General features: G+C 38.7%; 1 protein-coding gene and 1 long non-coding RNA gene across 2 annotated transcripts in view; one reads left to right on the forward strand and one right to left on the reverse strand.

Moving 5' to 3' along the window:
• The window catches only part of PIK3C3 (phosphatidylinositol 3-kinase catalytic subunit type 3), a 189,372-nt gene extending 180,801 nt beyond the window's left edge, over window positions 1-8,571 (forward strand). Inside the window, exons 25-26 of the mRNA XM_056523238.1 lie at window positions 5,936-6,061; window positions 8,554-8,571. Coding sequence (XP_056379213.1) covers window positions 5,936-6,061; window positions 8,554-8,571 — 144 coding nt within the window. The remainder of the gene's footprint in view (window positions 1-5,935; window positions 6,062-8,553) is intronic.
• A 515-nt stretch (window positions 8,572-9,086) lies between these two features.
• The window catches only part of LOC130293834 (uncharacterized), a 204,493-nt gene continuing 200,889 nt past the window's right edge, over window positions 9,087-12,690 (reverse strand). Inside the window, exon 3 of the long non-coding RNA XR_008848312.1 lies at window positions 9,087-9,653. This is a non-coding gene — a long non-coding RNA (uncharacterized LOC130293834). The remainder of the gene's footprint in view (window positions 9,654-12,690) is intronic.

Here is a 12,690-nt window from a genome sequence, read left to right on the forward strand (position 1 = left end):
AAGAACACCTCCCCTATTAAAAGTTTGAATCACCCCCCTTTTCCCATATAAAAAAAAATGGTGTAAATAAAAATAAACATGTGGTATCGCCGCGTGCGGAAATGTCCGAATTATAAAAATATAAAATTAATTAAACCGCACGGTCAATGGCGTGCGCGCAAAAAAATTCCAAAATAGTGCATTTTTGGTCACTTTTTATATCATGAAAAAATGAATAAAAAGCGATCAATAAGTCATATCAATGCAAAAATGGTACCGTTAAAAACTTCAGATCACGGCGCAAAAAATTAGCCCTCATACCGTCCCATATGCGCAAAAATAAAAAAAGTTATAGGCGTCAGAAGATGACAATTTTAAACGTATAAATTTTCATGCATGTAGTTATAATTTTTTTCCAGAAGTACGACAAAATCAAACCTATATAAGTAGGGTATCATTTTAACCATATGGACCTACAGAATAAAAAGGTGTAATTTTTACCGAAAAATGTACTGTGCAGAAATGGAAGCCCCCAAAAGTTACAATATGGTGTTTTTTTTTCAATTGTGTCTCACGTTGATTTTTTTTCCGTTTTGCCGTAGATTTTTGGGTAAAATGACTGACGTCATTACAAAGTAGAGTTGCTGGCGCAAAAAATAACCATGATATGGATTTTTAGGTGAAAGATTGAAAGAGTTATGATTTTTTAAAGGTAAGGAGGAAAAAACGAAAATGCAAAAATGGAAAAACCCCGGGTCCTTAAGGGGTTAAAGGGATTCTCCGGTGAAAACCTTTTTTTTTTTTAAATCAACTGGTGCCAGAAATTTAAACAGATTTGTAAATTACTTCTATTAAAAATCTTAATCCTTCCTGTACTTATTAGCTGCTGAATACTACAGTGGAAATTATTTTCCGTTTGAAACACAGAGCTGTCTACTGACATCACGAGCACAGTGCTCTCTGCTGACATCTCTGTCCATTTTGGGAACTATCCAGGGTAAAAGGAAATCCCCATAGCAAACATATGCTGTTCTGGACAGTTCATAAAATGGACAGAGATGTCTGCTGACATCAATAGCACAGTGCTCTCTGCTGACAGTTCTGTGTTTCAAAAAGAAAACAATTTCCGCTGTAGTATTCAGCAGCTAATAAGTACAGGAAGGATTAAGATTTTTTTAATAGAAGTAATTAAACAAATCTGTTTAACTTTCTGGCACCAGTTGATTTAAAAAAAAAAAAAAAAAAGTTTTTCACCGGAGTACGCCTTTAACAGAACTGTCCAGACCTCTGTCACCTATCTTACACAACAATTGAAGAATATCTAATGTACGCACTCTCTCAAGTATTTATACATGTGATGGCACATAGCAACCATGTGTAGGGTCCCCAGTGACCCTTATTCATCTCTAAGGAGCTACCTGTAGTAATACAGAATAGTGAAACGCGTTGGAATTTTGTGGTTTCACTCATATGTGCATATGAATATCTTCAACTATGCTGTATAGACAACTGCCCTTGTCTGATATCTGAATACGGTGTTACACCCCTGGTTATTTTCCACGGGTCTTTCTATTCTGTATCTACCACATGTTTGGTTTTCCTGTATTTATCTGTGCGATTATATCCTTAGCCCTCCACCTTAGGGGCCATTCTCCTGCTGAATTAAACTGATACATCATGAATATGTGTGTCCCCTATCTAGCCTAGGGTCTACTAGGAGGTTCCAGTGTAGGCCCAGGTCACTAGGACAGGGGACCTACATTGTTGTCAGGCAGGAAATACAGATAGGGATAAGACTAGCTGTCCCCATCTGATCTGTTCTCCTATATCATTGCTTTGCTTATATTATGAAAATACCATTTGTCATGATCCACTTCTACCACTATTATAGTCTTGTTAATAAATACATATGCAATTGGAATATGTTGTTCTGGATTTTCTATGATTTTCCTAACCTATTTCCTATTATCTTAGATTAGTAACATCTCTACAAGTTACATCTATGTGCAGAAAGGAAATTCAAAAAGAAAAGAACTTCCTGTTGAGCATATAGTATCTGATAAGTACTGGAAGGATTAAGATTTTATAATAGAAGTAATTTACAAATCTGTTTAACTTTCTGTCATCAGTTGTTTAAAAAAGACATGTTTTCCAGTGCAGTACCCCTTTAATGGATAAAGAGTACAGATAGTATGTTTATTCCCCAACCACCACCCACCCCCACCCATCCCCCACACATCCCCCACACACACGTTTAGTATCCATTTGTCCTCCTTTGAGCTTATATATGTCAGTATACCTTTTTTTCAGCTGTTTGGAAGAAGCACAGCCTGCTGTGCATTTCAATACAAAGGGGAAAAAAAGTATAGTGCAGTATAAAGTTTTAACGTGGGAGCCTGTGATCACATTTGCCACAGAATAGCTTTACAGTGGCGTATTTGTAAGACATATGTTTAGCAATGCTCCTAATATGTGGATCCTGATATGATTCACTGAACACAATGTAAACTGTCAATGTAACCTAAATAGACACCAGACTCCTCTATCAGATTGTCTTACACATATGTGCCCTGAGGATACTCTGTGAGATGAAGGATGTGTCAGAGAGGAGCAGGATCATATCATTTTTTTTTTATAAAAAATAAGAATATTGGAATATTGATTGTATTTTATCTTTCCCCTGTTATATCTCCGATTCACACAAGGTTCACTAAGGTCAAAAGCGGCCTGAAGCGGTAAACAGTTATAAACCTAGAGGAGCTTCTTTCCTAATTGAGGAGATGGAATATCACCGGGTCTACACAATAACATTTCTCTTGTTAATTAACAGACTGTTTTGGGGGGGGGGGGGGTTTGGTTGCAGATGTAATGTTCTGAGTAACAGTAATTTTTGTATAATCTATTTGCATTTGCATTGCCGCAGACATGTCCATATGTGTCCACCCTTACCTTTCCTTGGGTTTAGTGAAGGACTTAAATTTTGCCATAAAATGGAAATAAAAAAGTCAACATAATATTAGATATGCTATCATAACACTCAAGGCTTCATTTACCCAACAACTGCAGGGTGTCCACACATAGACAACCAATATATATATATATATATATATATATATATATATATATATATATATATATATATATATATCTCCTGACAGAGTGGCACCTAATCAATAGTGCCTGTAAATAGTGAAGTAAGGTCACATTTGTAAATAGTGCATATCAAATAATGTTTAAAGGATAATATAACTACTATAATACTGTCTTCTTTGTACAAGAACATAATTACTATAATACTGCCTCCTATGTACAAGAATATAACTATTATGATACTGTTCCCTGCCTTCTATAATATTGCCCCTTTATATACAAGAATATAACTACTATAATACTGCCGCCTGCCTACTATAATACTGCCCCTTTATATACAAGAATATAACTACTATAATACTGTTGCCTGTGTACAACAATAGAACTACTATAATACTGCTCCTATATACAAGAATATAACTACTATAATACTGCCCCTTTATATACAAGAATATAACTACTATAATACTGCTCCTATATACAAGAATATAACTACTATAATACTACTCCTATATACAAGAATATAACTACTAAAATACTGTCACCTGTGTACAAGAATATAACTACTATAATACTGTCACCTGTGTACAAGAATATAACTACTATAATACTGCTCCTATATGCAAGAATATAACTACTATAATACTGCTCCTGTATACAAGAATATAGCTACTATAATACTGCTCCTATGTACAAGAATATAGCTACTATAATACTGCTCCTATAAGCAAGAATATAACTACTATAATACAATATCAAGTAGAAATGAAGATAGACGGACGACTCACCCAGGTAGCAAAATATTCTTCTTTATTCAGAGCTTGCAGCTTAAAATAACAGCAGGTTCAGGGGGGTCTGTCAGCAGGAACGCAGGGCTGTGGAGTGCAACGACCGTATCGCTTCGGACTGAAGCTTCTTCCGGCCTCCGACCTGCTGTTATTTTAAGCTGCAAGCTCTGAATAAAGAAGAATATTTTGCTACCTGGGTGAGTCGTCAGTCTATCTTCATTTCTACTTGATATTGTATGAAAGACTTTGCTCTTTAACAGACGTAGACACTCCCCATAGCATCCAGTGCAGCAGGTTACACACCCCGGATAGTCCGGACAGGAAAATCTGACTTACAGCCGAGTAGACAGTGCCTGGTGCTCCTCTCTTCATTACATAACTACTATAATACTGCTCCTGTATACACGAATATAACTACTATAATACTGCTCCTATGTACAAGAATATAACTACTATAATACTGCTCCTATGTACAAGAATATAACTACTATAATACTGCTCCTATGTACAAGAATATAACTACTATAATACTGCTCCTATGTACAAGAATATAACTACTATAATACTGCTCCTATGTACAAGAATATAACTACTATAATACTGCTCCTGTGTACAAGAATATAACTACTATAATACTGTCGCCTGTGTACAAGAATATAACTACTATAATACTGTCGCCTGTGTACAAGAATATAACTACTATAATACTGCTCCTATGTGCAAGAATATAACTACTATAATACTGCCCCTTTTATATACAAGAATATAACTACTATAATACTGTCGCCTGTGTACAAGAATATAACTACTATAATACTGCTCCTGTATGCAAGAATATAACTACTATAATACTGCTCCTGTATACAAGAATATAGCTACTATAATACTGCTCCTGTATACAAGAATATAGCTACTATAATACTGCTCCTATGTACAAGAATATAACTACTATAATACTGCCTCCTATGTACAAGAATATAACTACTATAATACTGTCGCCTGTGTACAAGAATATAACTACTATAATACTGCTCCTATGTACAAGAATATAACTACTATAATACTGTTCCTTTATACAAGAATATAACTACTATAATACTGCCTTCTATGTACAAGAATATAACTACTATAATACTGCTCCTATATACAAGAATATAACTACTATAATACTGCCTCCTGTGTACAAGAATATAACTACTATAATACTGCTCCTATATACAAGAATATAACTACTATAATACTGCCTCCTGTGTACAAGAATATAACTACTATAATACTGCCTTCTATGTACAAGAATATAACTACTATAATACTGCTCCTATGTACAAGAATATAACAACTACTATAATACTACTTCATTTTATAAGAATATAACTACTATAATATGCAAAGAAGAGAATGCGCTTCTGCACTCACCTCACAGGAGAATCGGTATTCCTCATAAGTTGAGGCCCAAGGAAGCTGATTGTCCGCAAAACAAGCTTGTAGCCATCACCCGCTCAGCTCCCGATGCAGCGACCTATTCTCCCCTCCCCACCACCCGCCAGCCGACGATGACTTTATGTGGAATACAGATTCTCCAGCGAGGTGAGTGCAGAAGCGCATTATCTTCTTTGCATATTTTGGACATTGTTTTATTCTTGCTTCATTGCACCACCTCATCCCGTACTATCACAACCCCGACCGTGTGAATACACCCCTGGCTATACCGTGCGTCAGTGGTGCAGTACGGCTCTACTTCTACTTGTCTAGAACTACTATAATAATTTTGTTATGTTGAAGAATATGACTAATGTAATTAGCATCCCCTATGTACATTACTATAACCCCTATTATACAACCCCCTCAATGGGATATGAATATGTAGCAGTGTTTTTTACCTTTACAGTGTATTTATTATATGTAATATACCGTAATGTGTGACTGTACATTTGCACATCTCCAGGGTCTGGTAATAGCTGACAGCATTGTGCTCCTTTTTTAACACAATCTACACAAGGTGCTGACGTTCCCGATGCTGTTCTCTTGCAGCTCTTCTTCACGTGTCAATTTATTTTCACGCTTTCGTCTTCCTCCAGGTGCAGGATAAATTTAGATTGGATCTGTCTGACGAGGAAGCCGTGCATTACATGCAGACGCTCATCGATGACAGCGTCAACGCGCTCTTTGCAGCTGTGGTAGAACAAATACACAAGTTTGCTCAGGTAAGTTATTGCCTCATTAGCAGTTGTATATTTTTTCTTTTTCTTTTTTTGCTTTTTCACACCAACACTAAACATTGACTGAGGCAGATTGGCTGCTTCCCACACATCCTCATAGCCTCAGCCTTCTGTATACCTGCATTGCATTATTCATGTCTGCTTTAAAGGTCCAGCTGTCATAGTACGGTGTTTCTCCGAAAATAAGACTGGGTCTTATATTAATTTTAGTCACAAAAAACACACTAGGGCTTATTTTCAGGGTAGGGCTTATGTATTTAAATAAACAACATAGGGGGCTGTAGCAGTGTGGAGGATGGGGGGCTGTAGCAGTGTGGAGGATGCCGCACCCCCCCATCTTCCACACTGCTGCAGCCCCCCATCCTCCTGCAGCCCCCCATCCTCCACACTCCTGCAGCCCCCCATCCTCCACACTCCTACAGCTCCCCATCCTCCACACTCCTACAGCCTCCCATCCTCCACACTCCTACAGTGACCCCCACCCCTCTGCCATAATAAACTACGGTACACATTTCATCCCCAGCGGAGACCAGCACTTCCCTACCTTCATATGGTAGTGTCCGCAACTTGTACTGTACGGAAGCTGCAGCTCTCTGCGGCGGTGGGATCTCCTTCTGTTTCTTAGCAGCCGGGGGCAGGGACACGTCCGTGACGTCCGCCGTGCATACGCACGGACGTTTTAAAACGACAGCGTCCTTGCCCCGGCTCAATTATGGTAACTTGCCATGGGACCAGCCGAGGGAGGGAGGGGGGTGGGGGGAGGTTCTTGGTGTCTGCGGGCATTACTGGCAGCCTAATCCTGCTAGGGCTTACTTTCGGGGTAGGGTTTATTTTTGGGGAAACACGGTACCTACACACCCCAACATGCTGCTGCTTATATTTACAAACCAAGTCCAGGTTTGCTTTATCTAACCAGTACTGGACAATATGTTCTGCATAGATGTTAATGAGCAGTGTGCCTGCATAAGAAAAGACTCTTCATATGAAGCAAAGCTGTGTTTGTAAATGTTAAGAGTTAGGGCAAACTTACAGAACTAATAAAAGGCCACAACTAAACATTATTTATCACCTGCATTTATTCTATACCTATTCTTACCAGCTGTCATACACTTTATCATATAATCCTTTGTTCTCTATTCTCCGATGGAACACTAAGTTGGTGTACAGAATGAGAAAAACATGTCTACTTTCTTCCAGAAGCAGCGCTGCACATGGCTCTAGTATTGTCATCTGTCAGCCACATCCTCTGTTTTAAAGGGAACCTGTGAACAGTTTTTACCATACACAACATGTGGCAACACGTTATAAATGGTAATGTTCGCTTCCACAACATCGCCAGAAGACGTTCCTGCCCACAGGAATGCTGATGATATATAGTTTAAAACTCTCTCCCAATGGCCCCATAAGTAGTCCCCTGGGTGGAGAGCTATACTTACCTAGTCCAGTCTTCTCCGGCTGTAAGCATGCTCTCTGTGTGATTGACAGGCTCGGCACAGCCTCTATCTGCTTGGGGAGCAGAACGGTGACACAGGCTTTCAGTCATGCTGAGGGGGTGGAATTATAGCCAGAGCAGTGGGGCTAGGTGAGTATAGTTCCCTGCCCAGGGAACAACTTATGGGGCGTCGGTGGAGACTATTAAATTATATATCCTCACAATCCCTGCGGGCAGGAACGTCTCCCACCCAGGGATGGTGGGGAAGAAGATATTACCATATATCAGATTGCTTCCTGTGAAAAATTAAAGAAGCGATCTGATTGGTTCCTATGGGCAACTCGGCAACTTTTCCTTTGGACAAGTTTTGATAAATTTCCCCCAAAGTCAGAATACAAGATACATAGTAAGATGGTTACAACAATAATACATATGACGCCATAGGATGCAGTTCACACTTAGAAATATGTAGTGATAAACCTATGCAGTCAAGGGTCAGGCATTCACTCCAGAGTAGGTGCACAGGGTTTCTCCAAATTTAGAAATTGTGACAATAGGGATTCCAGGAGAGTCTAACCAGTGACCCCAGACCCTATCAGATTTCCCAAGATCCCTTACCCCAACCTAACAATAGTATTCATTCTGGAAACAAACTCTGCAAGTGTGGGTGCGCATGGCTGTACCACTTTGGAGACTATTGTCTTGCCGGCTTTTCGTTTTACAGTTTCTTAATATGCGCCTACGTTCCGGAGATAGGTAATGGGCGGATTATACAGTTGGGGTGTGTATATGCCCTCAATATAAGACTTTCACACCTCCTGACTATATAATCCTGCCCAATCCCTAATAGTAACTCCCATTATTAAAATTAAGTTCACTCCCATCTGGCTGATTCCTCAAATTTGTCAGTCAAGCTATAAACCCTCATATCTCAGGAACGGAGGGCGGGGGGGGGGGGGCGTATCAAGAAACTTTTAAAAAGGTGTGTGATGAGGGCATCCTATTTGATGATAGTAACATATTTTCTTTCCTGTGTCGGCTGCAGGTACTTGGCAAAACTTGACATGTCCTAGTATCAGTGGGTTCCTGAGTGTTTAGATCTCCTCCGATCAGGAGAACGAGTGGGGCAAAGTCTGCGCTACAGCGTGCTCCTCTCCTGGCTCCATGTCACATGTTAGAGACATGCTGATAGACTTACATTGCAAGTTTGTCTTGATCGCGTGACTAGTAAACGAGTTGGAACGCACTGAACACCAACTTCTCCCGGCTAGTTTTCCTGATCTGTGGCCATCAGACTCCTTATGATCAAAACTTTTGACATGACATGTTTTTTCAAATGACAGTGACCATTTAAAGCAATTTTTTCTTTGTATTTAGACTTGTGCATAGCAATCAGTGAGGCTATAAAGTTATGCACTTGTGAGCCTTTTTTGCATTTGTGAGCCTTTTGAGGTTTTTTGGGGATTGCAACAATAGAAAACTCAGTTTAATAAACTGAAACTGACAAAAGTAATAATTAATAAGTTTACTGAAATTTATAAAAATCAGACTGAATTGTGGTTCTACAGAATCATTTAGCAAAAAAAAAAAAATGAAAAAGAAATTAAACTGGTCTGGACAAAAATGATGGTCCCCTAGAAACGATAGGAATTATTTGTCAATAGGGACATGATAAATTAAAGGTGTGTCCTGCATGTAGCGTCACAGGTGTCTTAAAACTTGTAATCAGCCAGTCGTCTATTTATAGGGTGAAAAGTAGGCACTGTCCTGTTTGTTATTATGGTGTGTACCACATTGAACATGGACCACAGAAAGCTAAAGAGGGAGTTGTCTCAGGAGATTAGAAAGAAAATAATAGACAAGCATGTTTAAGGTAAAGGCTATAAGACCATCTCCAAGCAGCTTGATGTTCCTGTGACTACAGTTGCACATATTATGTAGAAGTTTAAGGTCAACAGGACTGTAGCCAACCTCCCTGGACGTGGCTGCAAGAGAAAAAGAGATGGATAATATGAATGGTGACCAAAGAGCCCAAAGATATTACAGGTGAACTTCCAAGGTCAAGGTCCATCAGTGTTAGTTCACACCATCCGTCACTGTTTGAGCCAAAGTAGACCTAATGGAAGACGACCGATGAGGACACCACTGTTGAAAGAGAAATTTTAAAAAAGTGAGACTAGAATTTTCCAAAATGCATATTGACAAACCACGAAGCTTCTGGGAGAATGTCCTTTGGACAGATGAAAATTTAGCTTTTTGGTCACATCAGCTGTATGTTCGTAGACACAAAAATAAAGCCTACAAAGAAAAGAAGACTGTACCTACTGTGAAGAATGGAGGAGGCTTGGTTATGTTTTGGGACTGCTATGCTACATCTGTGATGAAAACCTGAATATATTCAGGCTCATGATGAAGGAACTTGACTTTAGAATAGTTTCTTTAAAAAATAATGAATGTTTATAGTGTTCTTCTTGGAAATTGACAGAAATTACATAAATAATCCATAGTAAAAGTTGACTGTCCTTAGTGTAAGTAATTTGTGTAGAAAGATTCATTTGGGTAGTAGAGTCATATAGGCTTTGAGTATCTGTAGTTGTCTCTCTATCTTGGGCATCCCCCTTCTTTATTCATCCTGTTAGGATCTATTCTTGTGCAGGGCCTTGTTACTTCTTCCAAAATGGTCAGTCAGTCTTCTGAGAGGGTGACCATGCTTCCTCCTTTCAAGAATTCAGCAGCCCCTAATGTCCTCATGTCGGAGTCTATACTATAGTCATTAGTGTGTCTATAATAATTGAGGGTGTATATATTATAATTGAGAGTGTATTTATATTATAATTAAGGGTGTGTTCATATATGTACATATATGGATCATTACAAGTGCAATCTTCCTCCCTTGTGGATGGCATAGTATATATTGTGGTTGTATCCTTTCCTGATTGGATACTTCTGTGTGCATATATGGTTTACTCTGTAGCCAATATCCACCCCACCCTCAATGTGTACTGAAATACTTTTGTGCTATGTATGTGCGTGTGTGTGTGTGTGTATGTGTATGTGTATATATATATATATATATATATATATATATATATATATATATATATATATATTAGAAAAAGCAAAGTCATTGGTAGTTGCAGTATCTTGTAATACCTTATTTTATTGGACTAACAAGATTTTGTAGAGACAAGCTTTCGGGATTCCTCCCTTTATCAAGTCATAAGCATTTCTGAGCTCACGAGGAAAAAACACATGTTCTATCTCACAAAATATGCAGGGGTTAAAACAACATAGGTGGAGGATGGACATTAAGTTGGGCCATACTCCTAACTACTTTATATATTAGAAAGGGAGACGAGCAGCACTTCCAAAGTAATAATGGGGTGCCAGCGGTGTTATGTCCAGGTCACGGGCATCTACTTGCATAGAAGTTGAAGAATCACTGCAGCACTCCCAGTAAAGGTGCAAAAATGATGTAGCTTTATTCCATAGTGAGCACAAAGGCGATGTTTCAGCTTTAATAAAGGCTGCATGGGCATCTGAAACATCACCTTTGTACTCACTATGGAATAAAGCTACATCATTTTTGCACCTTCTATATATATATATATATATAATTATACATCACTGTGACTCTTACATGTAGCGGTATATATTGTATATCAATTAAGCCTTTTATAGTTACATCTTTAAGAGTGATATTGTAGATAAAAAAATTGTTAAATATTTAACAATCTGGCACCGGGTCCAAAGGATAGGGGATAAATTATAGATTGCGGTGGGTCCGAGCGCTGAGACACCCCTGAAAGGGGGCGTGCCGAACCCTGCACGGAGTGCTTACCCACATGGAGGGGGTATATCGGCCGCAGCTTCCTGCGTAGTATGGTCTGTGCAGGAGATGGGCGGGTCCCAGCAATCGGGCCCCCCGCAATCTGTAGCTTATCCCCATCGCTTGGATATTAGATAAGTTATATTTCACCAGACTACTCCTTTTAAGTTTGCATCACTTGTCTAGTTTCCTTATTTTGTTTTTTAAAATGCCTTTGAAATGTGGTTCAACAGAATTAATGTAGGTAAATTTTCAGTAAATTTTTTATTCATTTCTTTTGTCAGTTTCAAGTTATTTCAAGAGCATTGTGGGTTTTCCTGTCTTTAATGAAATGGTACCAACAATTGTGTCCATGCACATACAACACACACATTAAAGCCACAATGCACATGTAGGAACACCAATCAGAGATGCTGTTTTCTTCCAAGTCAGTGGTGTTGTTTTTAATAGATTTTTATTGTTTATAAGATCTTTAGACATTTTTGTGCAGACATGACTAATTGCATAAAAATCTGCAGTAAAACCACCACTAGATAATGCCTGCATTGTATACACTACGTGTGTCCATAGCCTAAACTTACCCTTGTAGAACTTAAAGAATATGATAATTTGACACATTCCCTGTTCAGCAGACTCTTTCCTTGTCAATTACCTTATTGCTGAGGATCCGTCTTAATCCCGCTGGTCTAATCCATGGACCGTCTGGAATCAACAGCTTTTATAGTGCTTCTCTGATCTGACAGCAGCTCCTCCCCCATCATCTTCATGTGACCAATAAAAGATTATTGCAGATCCAAAACTTTACTTTACGCGTAGATTCTAGACATATATCATTTACTGACAGAGTGCAGTAAATTTTATCACGTAGAACCATGTGTCGCTCCGATGACATTCATTGACGCTGCAATAAAGACAACTCGCCGCTTGGATCCTGAGCAGAATATTAACACTACAGTAAACAAATACTCTCCTGTAAGCGGATCGTGGGCGGCAGCCTCTTATTTATTGCTGCCACTTTAATGATTTGTTTTGTTGTAATTATTAAGCGGAGGAGACGCCTCATCACCAGTTAATTACATTCAGAAATTCACAGCTTTTTTTTTATGAGATTGAATGTGGGTTTTCAAGTAATCAGTACGCCATCATTTAGAGGAAAAGACTGAACTTTTTGTACAAGATTACCAAATTTATTTTGGGAAATGAGGAGGTTACAGAACATCATCATCACCATAATATTGATAATGTTGCCTGCTGCAAAGATCAGTATGTGGGCTAGCAAACAAGTACAAGGGGGCTTCTATGGTATAGTGTTGACCTTATACATTTCCTGATGGTTTTATATCTCCTTAACAC

The sequence above is a fragment of the Hyla sarda genome, chromosome 1, assembly GCF_029499605.1.
Source record: "Hyla sarda isolate aHylSar1 chromosome 1, aHylSar1.hap1, whole genome shotgun sequence".
Classification (NCBI taxonomy): Eukaryota; Metazoa; Chordata; class Amphibia; order Anura; family Hylidae; genus Hyla; species Hyla sarda.